The 13,752-nt window shown below is 38.5% G+C and overlaps 1 protein-coding gene across 4 annotated transcripts in view; it reads right to left on the bottom strand.

Moving 5' to 3' along the window:
• The window catches only part of RYK (receptor like tyrosine kinase), a gene marked incomplete at its 5' end in the record, with an annotated part of 114,165 nt that overhangs the window by 26,946 nt on the left and 73,467 nt on the right, over window positions 1–13,752 (bottom strand). For 3 of the 4 annotated variants that reach the window (XM_081073200.1, XM_081073201.1, XM_081073203.1), the window contains 2 exons: window positions 2,214–4,322; window positions 5,242–5,378. The exons of the other annotated variant lie outside the window; for it this stretch is intronic. In XM_081073200.1, coding sequence (XP_080929326.1) covers window positions 4,211–4,322; window positions 5,242–5,378 — 249 coding nt within the window. In that variant the 3' untranslated portion in view covers window positions 2,214–4,210. Of the gene's footprint in view, window positions 1–2,213; window positions 4,323–5,241; window positions 5,379–13,752 lie in introns of those variants that run through there. 4 annotated transcript variants of the gene reach the window in all.

The following is a 13,752-nucleotide window of genomic DNA, read 5'->3' as shown; positions in this document are numbered from 1 at the left end:
TTCTGAACCCTACCCTGAAGGCTTTGAGAAACTGCTGAAGGATTTTAAACAGGGACAGCAGCTGTTTTAGGAAGCGTTACTCTGGAAGAAGCTGGATGGATGGGTTCAGGGCCCAGGCCAGTTAAGCAGTTAAGCATTATGGAGGAAATGGGGGAAAAGATGGCGGCAAGCAAAATAACTGTGATGGGTCTGAGATTCTGGACCCATCAAACTCCACAGTTCTAGACCCAAAAACTCCACAAACGCAGATTTTCATATAATGAGAACCATTAAAGTTTTTGTGCACCACCTCCCCTCACCCTTACATTTTTTCCCCAATAAAAACAACCTTTACCACAACCAAAGGGACTTGGGAGGGCTGGGGGGGTTAGAGTGGAGCGGCTGTCACTCTTGTGGCTCAAATGGCAAGAAAGAGGAGTGTCCCATTCTCCAAATGGATTTTTCTTCCTCTACTGGATCGCTTCCATTAGCTTGTGAAACATTTTCTGGTACCCATATCTTCATCTGGAAAACAAACATGCTCTCCTCTCTGTCCCCCACACCCACCAAAAAACAACACTTTGATTTCTAGTCACTGCTCCATTTCCCTTCGCAGCGAAACTTCAATAGCGCTCACTATAGTAGCATGTCAACTTTCCCACACTGTATTCCTACTTCAACTTGCTCCAACCCTGCTGCTTGTGTCAATCACCTCTATAATGCCAAATCCCATAGAGATTTCTCTCTCCATATTGAAATACTTTCTTCCCTGGGCTTCCACCTTCCCTGGGCAACACCTCATTTTCCTGTTTTTGTTGTTGCTTTTTCCATCTGCACTGACTTCGTCTCAGTCTTTTTGTTGTTCTCATTGTTATCGCTTCTTCCTTCACTAGACCATTAAATGCTGGCATGCTTAGGACTCATTCCTAGCACCTCCTCCATCTACACCGTCTCCTGAAGCAATTCATCATACCTTGGCTTTAAATATAGTCTGTAGGTTATACTCCAACATTTGTATGTTCAATGAGACCTTTTCCCTGAGCTGCAGACTCTCTATCTACTCAAAATCTCCACTTAGATGACCAATTGGTAACTCAAACGTAGCCTACAACAAATGACTGATTCCCCCTGCCAAAGCAAAATCCTTTTCCTCCCAGCATTTTTCCCATCTCAGTATAGAGTTTGGCCATACAACCAGATGCTCAAGCCCCAAACCAACTAGTCAGCCCTGCTTACTCTCTTTTCGTATCCACCCCACCCTCCAACATCCCATGAATCCAGGGTCCTGTCTATTATTTTCAAAACTTATCTCCAATGTGCTCCTTCCAATTGCCCACACTACCCAAATTGGTCCCAAACCACTCTCTCTTCTTCCCTAAACTATGCAACAGTTTCTTTAAAATCTCACTACTTCCATCCTTGCCTTCCTACAATCAAGTCTTTATAAGAGAGTTGGCATAATCTTTTTTAAATGACAAATCAGATCATGTTTACTGAAAAACATCCTTGAATGAAATTCCACTGTATTTAGAATAAAATATAAATGTATCCCATGGCTTAAAAGGCCCTGCTGCCTGCTCCTGTGTCTCCCAGACCTCATTGTGAACCCTCCCTTACCTACCTACATCCTAGCTGCACCGACCTCTGTTCTCTTCTTCCAGCAGCAGCAGCTAGAGGATACAGAGGAAGGGCCGAGCCTGGAGGACAGCTTATTCCTGCTTTAAGGCCTCTGAAATCACGTCCCTTCTGCCTGGATCTTCTCATCACTGACTTCTTGTCATTCATATTTCAGTTGAAATGCTACTTGCTCAGAGAAGCCTGGCTAAATAGCACATCTAAAGTTATTCTTTCTGATTCCACTCTGTATTTTTTCATAGCACTTACCAAAAGCTTACGTTCATGTTTCTCCTAACCAGAATATAAGACCTAAAAAGGGAGGAATTTCATCTGTCTTGTTCCCTACGTATCTTGAGAACCAAATATACAGTGGGCACTCAATAAATATATATTGAATGAATAGCCCAATACTCTTTGCTTCTACAAGTAAAATATTCTTATAACAGGGGTGTAAGAAAGCACAGAATATAATACAGCTCTCAGTCACTAGAGCCAGCTTATAATATCACATCAGTGCTTTGTCAATTTGCTTCTTTCCTATAAAAATAGTATTTTTCTGCAAAATCTGCTCAGTAACATTCAGTCTATGACAAAACAACTGGAAGAAGACCAGCCATGAAATTCTTACAACTTCTCTTTTTTTTCCCATGTCAGTGACTCCAAGTAGCTCAGCAAGAAAACTCTTTAAACTTTTAAACCACCTACTAAAACAAATGCACATACATAACCAGCTTACAAACAAAAAAATAAGGTTAAAGGCACACACACTCCAGCTGAGAGCACCTTTTCCTACTTGCTAATATGGGATAGAAGTCAGATGTCAGTACCTTTTCTTTTGAACTGATCTTGGATATAGAACTGTGATATCTAAACAATGCACTAAGCTGAACACAAAAAAATGTACTGACTGTTGGAAGGGATGCTAGAGTTGAACCACTCCACGGGCATAACAGCATAGTTAGTGCTAAATGATATATGTTGGTTGAATGCCTTCTGAGATTGCAGGTTGTGTACAAAAACGTATAACTTACAGTTCAAAGAGCTTTAAAAAAAAAAAAAAACAACCGGCCATTCAGGGGGCTGAGTACTTCCTAAAACCAAAAAACCAGTGTGAAATGGTATACAGAAAAATCATGCTGTAGGCCTGCTGGGGCAGAACATGTACTGTGTGAGCTCTTCGTCCAGATGTACTGCTGATTCAAAGCTTCTTTAAGAACAGTAAAAGCCTCCAACTGTTACACATTGTGTGCTTGTGAGGACAAGAGTGGAGGCAGGCACCCCCAGGCCTGGCTATCTAGGAGCCCCAACTATGCCTTCGGCCAACTCTAACCAAACACAATAAATACATGCATCCCCTAATGTAATGGCTCTGGAGAACAGTTTCAATGTTGTGATACTTCCTGGTAATAATAATGCCAACTTTTTATTAGAACCCGGAGGTTGAGTACTGGTAGCTGTGATTGTGTTGGGGACCGGAAGCCGGAGTGAAGCACCCATGAAACAAAACAGGGTACCTAGCTGCTGCATGTTCAAAGACTTACCAGACACAACCAATCACTCATTATGAACGATATTTTCAGAACTGCCATCATATAAAACAAATCCTTTAATTTCTCAAGTGTTTTAAAAAAAACAATTTTATACTTAAGCCAGCCTTGAAGATAAGCACAAAATTTACCAGTTTACATTTTTTAACCCATGACATCTCAAGCACCTACTCTGTGCATAGCACTATTCTAGGTGCAATAAAAGGGATTCTTAACCTTAGAAACGTGATTTCACTTTCTGAAATTGTATTATCACCTTTTCCAGAGAGTAAAAATAAATAAAATCATCACTGTTTACTACTCACCTGCCCCCAAAACTCACTTCTAGCACATGGAAAAGCTAATTTCTGCCAAATTTAAGATGTTTCAATGAATTCAGCTCCTACTTCCCCCAAAAATAAAGGAGAACTCCTTTTCATTAAAAAAATAAAATAAAAAAGAAACAATTTTACAAAGGGGCAGTTTCTGTTACTAATCAATTATTATTATTTTTAATTTTTTTCATACACTAGCTTTTCGTTAAGTTTTCTTCCTCCAATATTGCCTTTCCCTGTAAGACAAACCAGACATCTTTTTATACTGTTTTTCTTTTCCTAAGAAAAAGTAATGGATCTGGAAGACAAACCATTCCCAAGACTAGTGATAAATATTTTAAAAACTTTAAAGGTGAATCACCTACATTACCTTGATGAAGTCAAAAAATAAAAAGCAATTGGCACTAAGATAGCTATTCCAAATATCTGTGTTTAAACAATTTAAAAAACTGTTTATTTATTTTGTAAGAATGTACCCCTAGTCCAAAGTAACTATGTTTTAAAAATTTTTGGCCCCAAAATTTACAAAAACCTTTTCAGTTCAACCTAATAAAACTGATATCTAGAAAATTATTCCACATTATTAAGTGTGTCTTAAAAAGTTCCGATTCTAAAGCATTCCTAAGGCACGGTGTTCTGGAAGACAAGTGTGCTCCTGCTGGCGTTGTGTCATGGATGAAGCGTCCGTGACTGGCTCCCAGCGAGCCCTGACAGGCACCTTCCGCTGGATGCTGTGGGACTGTGGGAGGAGCGTCACACATAGGCCCCCAGGGCTGCATGGAACTCTGTGAGACACTGTACCAGCTGCTGGAACTTGGGCCTCTCCTCCGGATCCAAGGCCCAGCAACAAGCCATCACAGCAAATCTGCAGTGACAAAAATGAAAAATTTGGCAAGTGGTGATATAGGATTCCTAACCTTTTGGTCAATCGGATGCCAGCTATGTTTTCTGTATAAATGTGGGTGTGGAGAGGAGGACACAAAAATCAATCAATATTACTATCTTTTGGCAGTTCTAAAACGAAAAGAAGCTCAAGTGAGTCATCTGGATTTTACATGTAGATTTCAATTCTTTGTGATAGCATGTGAAAATACATCAGCAAATATGGAGATTTCATGTAAATACCTGTGTTATCCTATATTTAAGTTCTGAGAGAAAAGAAGAAGCTTTATCCAAGCTCTGAAAACCTTGAATCTACAGTAAAATCAGTGCAAAAGCTGCCACCTTGCCGTGGTGTAGAAATCTCCAGGTGATTCTGGAACTCAGACTAGGCTCACTTGTGCACTCAATCACCTGACTAGCCCCGCCTGCCCACCCCAATCCAATTATATGGAAGATCAGCTATGCGATGACAGGAACCATCTCACCGGCTAGCCCAGAACGTCACCTTTATATATCAGCTGACACCAACTGGAAGGCAAGACGGCAATGAGAAAGACTTTTTATAACTAAGAATGTCCTTAAGGCTCTAGCGGTAAAAGTCAGGTCCTCACTCTACACAGAATAACCCACATAATATTCAGTGTTTTCTCACTATGTATATTCGCCTCTTGGATTAGAATAAACACTACAAAATATAAGATGCAGAAGTCCTAACGTCCAATGCATTAAAGAGTGCATGAGTCTGGCTGACTGTGGTTCTCTACAAAAGTATAATTTAAGTCCAAAGAGTCATTATTCTCAGGAGGAAAGTCTCTGGATGACTATGGACACCTGCTCTTTTTATTTTATCCCAGTATTGTACAGGGAATGAAACCCATGTCTTTAAGCTCAGAAAAACTTACAGTTCATCAGGACAGTTGATGGGCTGGGCTATTCGGTAACCATCTTTCAGGTACGCGGCCATCTCAAAGGGGTCAATGTCCACATAGGGCGTTTGGCCCAGAGTCATGAGCTCCCATAGCGTCACTCCGAAGGCCCACTGAGGAGAAGCAGCAACACAAGGAGGGGATATTTAAAACAATGTCAGAGTGCTGCTGCCTGTGGCCAGGTATGGCCTCAAAATAGCAGCTCAACCCACTCTTAAGGAAAGCAAAACATTATGTACAAAAAGAAGTCAACTATATCCAATTAGTTTATCTTGCTAGGACAGAAAAAATAGCATTTTAATGAATGTATCCTTCAATGTGAATGTCATTATTATATATGCTAATTAGATCTATTGGAAAGAATGGCTTTTACTGTTGATTACGAGCCCCACCACATCAAACTGTTAAATATAGATTTCCTAATATAAAAGTTTGTTACTTAAAAGGCTGGCGCCGGCCCAGTGGCTCAGGCAGTTAGATCTCCATGCTCCTAACTCCGAAGGCTGCCGGTTTGATTCCCACCTAGGCCAATGGGCTCTCAACCACAAGGTTGCCGGTTCAATTCCTCAAGTCCCATGAGGGATGGTGGGCTGTGCCCCCTGCAACTAAGATTGAACACGGCACCTTGAGTTGAGCTGCCGCTGAGCTCCTGGATGGCTCAGTTGGTTGGAGTGTGTCTTCCCAACCACAAGGTTGCCGGATCGGTTGCCGGTTCAACTCCCACAAGGGATGGTGGGCTGTGCCCCCTGCAACTAGAAACGGCAACTGGACCTGGAGCTGAGCTGAGCCCTCCACAACTAAGACTGAAAGGACAACAACTTGAAGCTGAACAGCACCCTTCACAACTAAGATTGAAAGGACAACAACTTGACTTGGATAAAAGGCCTGGAAGTACACACTGTTCCCCAATATAAATTCCTGTTACCCTTCCCCAATAAAATCTTTTTTTAAAAAAAGGCTGTAGCTCGTATGCATAATTCAGAAGTGGAAACTGAATATAACTTTGGCCTAACTGGATGGAGGAAAGAACACCATGAACAAGTGAAATATGCAAATTATAAAAAATAGATGTCATGGATTTTTACTATATTAAAAATACTTTAAATCAACAGGTGAAAGTATGCTGAAAAAAATATTTTCCAACCTTACTTGAGTAAAAGATCAGATTTACTTAAAATCAACATGTTCTATTGGTAGGAGCAGAAATCAGTGCTCTTTCATGGTCCAATCAAACTATACCGTGGTTCCCGCGAGTGTGTGGGGCAGGCGATGTGTCCACACAGAGCTGTTGCCACATGGCCTGGAAGGACCCAGAATGGGGACTCCCACTGATGTGCTGCCACATGTGAACCTCGAGGTCAGAAAGAAGGTGCATAGGAGGATATCTGTGTACCAGGTATCGTGTTTATGAGTCCTTTCAAGTTCTAGACATTTTGCATTCTTTATCTCACTTCATTTTTACAACAAACCCATGAGACTCATTGGCAGCATGATTTTACAGGTGAGGAAACCGAGGCTCACAGAAGTGACTTGCCTCCAAAAATACACTTTTTGTGTGAAGGAGGAAAAAAGAAGAGGGAAAACAAAGTAAAAAATAAGTTTGTTTACAAATCTAAGCACAGTGCATTAAATTTTAAGTTACAATTTTTTAATAATAAAATCCAGAAATACTCCCTAAATTATACGGATTTTTAAAGAAGCCTTACATTAGTGAATAGCTTTTTGCTTACCATAATCTATGCAAAGAAGAAAACAGTAGAATGTTATCTTTTAGAATACTTTAAAAACTGTCAATGGAGGGCAGCCAGATGGCTCAGTTAGTTAAAGTGCAAACTCTGAACAACAAAGCTGCTGGTTCGGTTCCCACATGGGAGCTGGGCCCTCCACAACTAGACTGAAGACAATGGGCTGCCGCTAAGTTTCCAGAGGGGCGGCTGGATGGCTCAGGTGGTTAGAGTGTGAGCTCTTAACAAGGTTTCCAGTTCAATTCCCGCATGGGATGGTGGGTGCGCCCCCTGCAACTAAAGATTGGCAACTGGACTTGGAGCTGAGCTGCGCCCTCCACAACTAGACTGAAGGACAACGACTTGGAGCTGATGGGCCCTGGAGAAACACACTGTTCCCCAATAAAATTCATTAAAAAAAAAAATTGTCAACGGAAACTACTATACCAAACCAAAATATATTTCAAAAATGAAGGCAAAATATAGTTTTTGAGGCAAACCAAAGCTAACAGAATATGTCACCATCAGATCTACACTGCAAGACATATGAAAGTACTTGTTCACATAGAAAGAAAAAAATATTAGATGGAAATTTGCACCTACACAAAGAGTGAGTGCTGAAAACATGAGTAACAACTAGGTAGTTTTTCATTAAAAATTTTTCTTAATAGATTGTTTAAAGCAAAACCAGCAACAACGTATTATGAGTTTATAATACAGAGAAGTAAAATGTAGGCCCACAATAGCATAAAGGAGGAAAAGGGATGAGTGGAAATATTATATTACATTGTAAGCTGCTTATATTAAACACGAAGTGGCATAATATTATTTGAAAGTAAAAGGTACACTTTGTAAACCCTAGAACAAGTTTCTCAACCTCAGCCCTACTGATACTGTGGGATGGATAATGCTTTGTTCTAAGAGGTCTCGTGCATTGTACGATATGTGGCAACATCCCTGGCCTCTACCCACTCCATGTCCCAAATTGTGATAATTGAAAATGCCTCTAGATATTGCCAAATGTCCCCTCGTGAGGGACGGTGAGGGGGCGAAGTTGCTCCCAGTTGAAAACTACTAAGCTAGAATCAAAGAAAATAAAAAGATACAAATTATCAATATCAGTAATGGAAGAGGGAACATCATTACAGATGCTATAGATGTCAAAAAATATTATGAACCACTCAACTTTATGCCAATTAAATTAATAACTTAGATAAAATGAACATACTCCTTGAAATACACAAATTACCAAAACAGATACAAGAATAGAAAATCTTTATAGCTCTATATCTAGTATTAAAGAAATGGAGTTCATAATTATAAATCTTTCCACAAAGAAAACTCTTCATCCAAATAGTTTCACTGGATGAATGCTATCAAATTTGAAAGAAAAGAATAATACAAATCTGTATTAGTTTTCTAGGGCTGCCATAACAAGGTACCACACACTGGCTGACTTAAACAACAGAATTTACTTTCTCACAGTCCTGCAGGCTAGAAGTCCAAAATCAAGACATCAGCAGGGCCATGCCCCCTCTGAAGCCTGTGGGGGAACTTCCTTCCTTGCCGATTCCCAGCTTCTGGTGGTTTGCTGGCAATTCCTGGTGTTCCTTGTTTTATAGCTGCAACATTTCATTCTCTCCTCGAATGTCTTCTTGTAAGGATACTACTCATGCTGGATTAAGGTCCACCCTAAATGAGTATGATTTTATCTTAACATTATATCAGCAATTACCCTATTTCCAAATAAGGTCACATTCTGAGGTGCTACGGTTTAGGACTTCAACCTATTTTTGGGGAGACACAATTCAATCCTACACAAACTCTATCAGAAAACTGGGGAGAAGGGAACATGTCCCAACTTATTTTGAGGCCAGCATTACCCTAAATACCAAACCAGAGTTCAGCTTTTTGGAACTCAGTGTTTTTTTCATTAACAGTGACCATCAGAGAAGAGCAATGCCCATCCTTGAGGTCTGTGCTTTGTGGGGTGGGGAGGGACAGGAACAGATGGAGATGGATGTGTAGTTTTTAAATCTCCATAGAAACAGAGCCTACTGGTTTAAAGAGAACGTTCTAGTCTGCTTCAAAATGAAAAAATGGTGTCAAATTAACAAAAGTTAAAGGAAGCTGCCTGCTAGATACAGGTTTTCTGTCTATCTTAAAACCTTATTCTTTAAACTTTTAATACTGACAGTGACTAGTAAATGTAATGCTTGATTTTTAAAATTCACAATTTCCACAGGGAAGGAAGTTCACTACACAGATACAACAAAGCCCAAAGAAGTGATACTGGTTAGAAGGGTGTTCCCATCCCTTCTTCATGAGATGAGATGGGTCTGTTCTTATTCACTGATTGTGGCAGCAGCGGTGGGGAAGGAATAATCAATCCAAATCAGATTTTGGAGGAAGAAACCATGGGAACTGGTCACAAGTGGACACTGTCACCTTGTACACAGGACTTAAGTCCATCCACTGACAAAGGAGGAACATTCTAACAACTTTGGACTGTAAGGGACTTTCACAGAGATGCTGGTGGTATGTGCACTTTGGAGTGTACCCAGGTACCGTAACAGTACAAGCTGACTTTAAAATAAATTACTTCTTTCACATTGTTTTGCCCAATTATTGCTGAGCATTCACCTAAGGTCCTCATATTACAAACTGCAATTTTAATAAACACTAAACAAAGAACAATAAAGCCAAAGGGTACACTGCAGTTTCATTTCCTTAAAAGCCAACAAAAGTGATTAATTATACGTTGGTTCACCAACCCTTTAAAAAAAAAAAAATCAAGATAAACAGCACCAGGATGATTTGTGGAAAACTTGTTCTCTAAAGTCTTCTGATAACTGAACCATTTCAAATTTAGACAGACTTATTCTATAATTTCCCTTTGCTTGACGTCGTTGGAAAGAGGGCAATAAGGAGGTCAAGCTGTTTTTTCCAGAGTTTTTAAAAGGCTGCTGCTATGCCCATTTAAAGAACATTTAGAGAATAGCACTGTTCTTCTATTCATCTTCTCCCAACTTGTACGATTTTATAGATTTCCAAAATATAAGATATAAAACATTTTTTCCACTAACAACATATACTTATTGACTTGTCAAAAACTATATAAATAAAATTCTTTTTAAATCTTTAATGTAATGTTTACTAATTTGAGGTCTATTAAAAAATTTCCATTCTGCTACTTCATGAACTTATCAAGCGACGCTGACCTCAGTGTACTATATATAAGAAAAAACTTTGTCCAATTCTCAATGATCTCGTCTGACCACAGTGAAAGCATAATCAAGTGTTCCCTGACTAGGCCTTTCTGTTAATACTAGAAACCCAACATTCCTTTCTTGTATGGAAATGGGTTCAAGATGACTCAAGTGCGATTAATTTAATCTGGGAAAGAGCTTTCCAAGCTTCACTAATGAATGAGAAGACTCATCCAGGGAGTCAGTTAAAAATACAAATTCCCTAGTCCTATCCTAAAAATTCTGGACTCTGGAACACAAAAGTTTTAACTAGAGTACCTAGCTGGGTCTTAAGATCCAGCAAATTTCAGAACTAGTCTTAGGTATGTGAGCAGTGGTGGTCAGACAGTAAAGACACTTTTTAAAAATTATAGTATATCTGACATACAAAGAACTGCACATAAAGTGCTAGATTTGTTAAGTTCTGACATGTGTATATACCCCTGAAACCATTGCTACAACCAAGTTAATAAACATATCCATCACCTCTGAAAGATTTTTCCTGCTCTAATCCTGTCCTTCCACCCCTACCATCCCCGAGTAACCACCAATCTGCTGTCACTACAGATTACTTTGCATTTTCTAGAATTGTATATAAATGAAATCAAACTGTACACTTTTTCCTGCCTTGCTTCTTTCACTCAGAATAATGATTCTGAGATGCCTCCATGATGCAGCATGTATGGATTGTTCATCCCTTTTCCTTGAACTATAGTCCACTGTATGAATAGCAATTTGTTCATCCGTTTACCTGTTGGACATTTGATTTCCAGGTTCATCGACTAAAAATAAAGCTGCTATAAACATTTGTGCACAAGTGTCGGTAAGGACATAAGCTTTCATTTATCTAGGAGCAAAATGACTCGATATTGTACATGTTTAACTTTTTAAGAAACTTCCTGTTTCCAAAGTGAATGTCCCGTATTAGATTTCCACCAGCAGTGTCTGACAGCTACCATTCTCCCACATCCTTGCAAGCAATTCAGTCTTTTCAATTTTAGTCATATTAATGGGTGTGTAAAGGTATTTCATTGTGGTTTAGGTTTGCATTTTTCTAATGACTAAAGAAGTTGATCACATTTTTGTGTGCTTATTTGCCAATTATGTATCTTCATTGGTGAAATGTCTGTTCAAATATTTTGCCCATTTTTATGTTGGGTTGCTTCTTTACCACTGAGTTTTGAGAGCTCTTCATATATTCTGCCTCTTTCTTCTATCAGATAATTTGCAAATATTTTCTCCAAATATTTCTTTGCCAAGCACCAATATTTTCTTCTATGTTCTCTTCCAGAAGTCTTACAGCTTTAGATTTCACATTTAGGTCTGTTATCTACTTGGAGTTAATTTTTGTAGATGGAGCAAGGAATGGATCGAAATTCATTTTCTTTACCTGCATATCCAATTGCTCTAAAACTGTGTGTTTAAAAAATAATCCCTTCTCCACTGAACTGCCTTTGCACTTTCGACATTAGTTATCAATACATTATGTGGGTCCATTTTTAGATGCTCTGTTCTGCTCCACTGATCGACCTGCCCACCTTAATGCCATCACCACAGTCTTCACTACTATCATTTGAAATCAGATCTCCAACATTGTTCTTTTTTTAAAGCTGTTTTGGCTGTTTGAGGTCCTTAACATTTCCATATGAATTTTAGAATCAATCTGTCACTTTCTACCAAAAAAAAAAAAATAGAAGACTGCAACGATTTTCTCTGGGACTATATTAAATCTATTGACTAACTTGGAGAAAACTAACATCCTAATACTGAGTTTCCTGATCAGTGGAAACTCAGTATTCAGTGGAAAGGCATATTCTTCCATTTACATAGGTCTTTAATTTCACTCAACAATGTTTTATAGTTTTCATTGTATAGGTCTTCACATTTTTTGTCAAGATATATTCCTAAGAATTCTAAAAATTTCATAGTTTTGGATGCTTTTATATTCTTTAAAAACTTTGATTTGATTTTTCATTAGTGTAAATTGATCTTGTGTTCTGTAATCTTTCTAAACTCCTGTTAGTTCTATGTTAGTAGCTAATTTGTGAATCACATTGGATCTTCTTCATAGATGGTTGTGTCATCCACAAATAGTTACTTTTTCCCTGCCAATCTTTTCTTGCCTTTTATTTCCTGCCTGCTTTAGTGCACTGGTTGGAACTTCATACAATACTGAAGTGATGGGAATGGGCGTCCTTATCTTGCTTCTGTTATTAGGTAAAAAGAATTCAGGCTTTTGGCAGTAAGTATTATGTTAGCTAGATTTTGTTTTTTTTTAGCAGATGTCCCTTATCAGTTTGAGGAAGTTCTCTTCTATTCCTAGACTTTTGGGAATTTTCTTCTAATACTTTTTCTGCATCTATTGAGATGATCATATAGTTTTTGCCTTAAAGGAATTTTAGCTTAGTGGGGAAGAGAGGTAATTATGTAACAAGTTACATAACTTGGAGAAAATTAAAGTTATTTCCAGATACCAACAGAAGAGGTGCCATTAGGCAATAGGATGAAATGTATGTATGTGCACCATAAAAATTTAAAAAGGAACAAAATTGTTTATCATATGCTTAGCTTTATTTGCACATCATAGCAAAATTTTATGGTTTGTAGGATTCCCATGTTAGAGGTATGGAATCTAAGGCCAAGAGAGATGATCTCAGACAGCAAATGGTAAATTTAGGATTTAGAAGTCGGATTCTAAATCCTATTTGACCAGCTAAGGACTTCTTGGCTTTTGTGTCAATTTTAGCCTCTTAGAAGCCTTAATTATCATATTCTTGTCCACAGTCTGCATTGGGGCTCTTTTTATAAGTGTGATGATGGACAAAGTGGGATATTATCATAAGATGCTCATGGTCAAGTCATTTTTATTTTTTAAAATTGTTTTTTAAACTTATTTTAGGTGTGTTTTTCCAGGACCCATCAGCTCCAAGTCAAGTAGTTGTTTCAATCTAGTTGTGGAGGGCGCAGCTCACAGTGGCTCATGTGGGGATCGAACTGGCAACCTTGTTGTTTTTGGTTTTCAGTATGTTAATACAGTATATTGCCCTGTTTGACTTTCAAATGGTAAAACAAACTTGTATTCTTGGTATAAAGCCTATGTGGTCATTTTTAAAATATATTTTTGGATTCTATTTGTTAAACTTTTGGTTAAAATTTTTGAATCTCTGATCATGATAGATTATGAGCTATAGTTTTCTTCTGATCTTTGTCTGGCATTGTTTCAGGGAATGCTGACCTTATAGAATGAATTAGAAAGTAATCTTTCCTCAATTTTCTGAAAGCGTTTGTGTAGTTTGTTTTATTTCTTCCTGAAATGTTTGGAGGTACTACTCCCCAGTGCTGCAGATTTCACTCTGGACCTAGAGCATTTTGGGGAGGGCAGGTTTTTAACTAAAAATTCAATTTCTTTAATAGATATAGGACTAAGTTCTAATTATCCACTCCTTGAGTGGGTTTTGAATGTTCTTATTTTCCAAAGAATTTGTCCATTTCACCTGTGGCTGAATTTATTGGGA

Source organism: Rhinolophus hipposideros, assembly GCF_964194185.1.
Source record: "Rhinolophus hipposideros genome assembly, chromosome: 14".
Taxonomy (NCBI): Eukaryota; Metazoa; Chordata; class Mammalia; order Chiroptera; family Rhinolophidae; genus Rhinolophus; species Rhinolophus hipposideros.
Note: the sequence above shows the minus strand (reverse complement) of the source record. Positions and strands in the feature narration are given on the sequence as shown.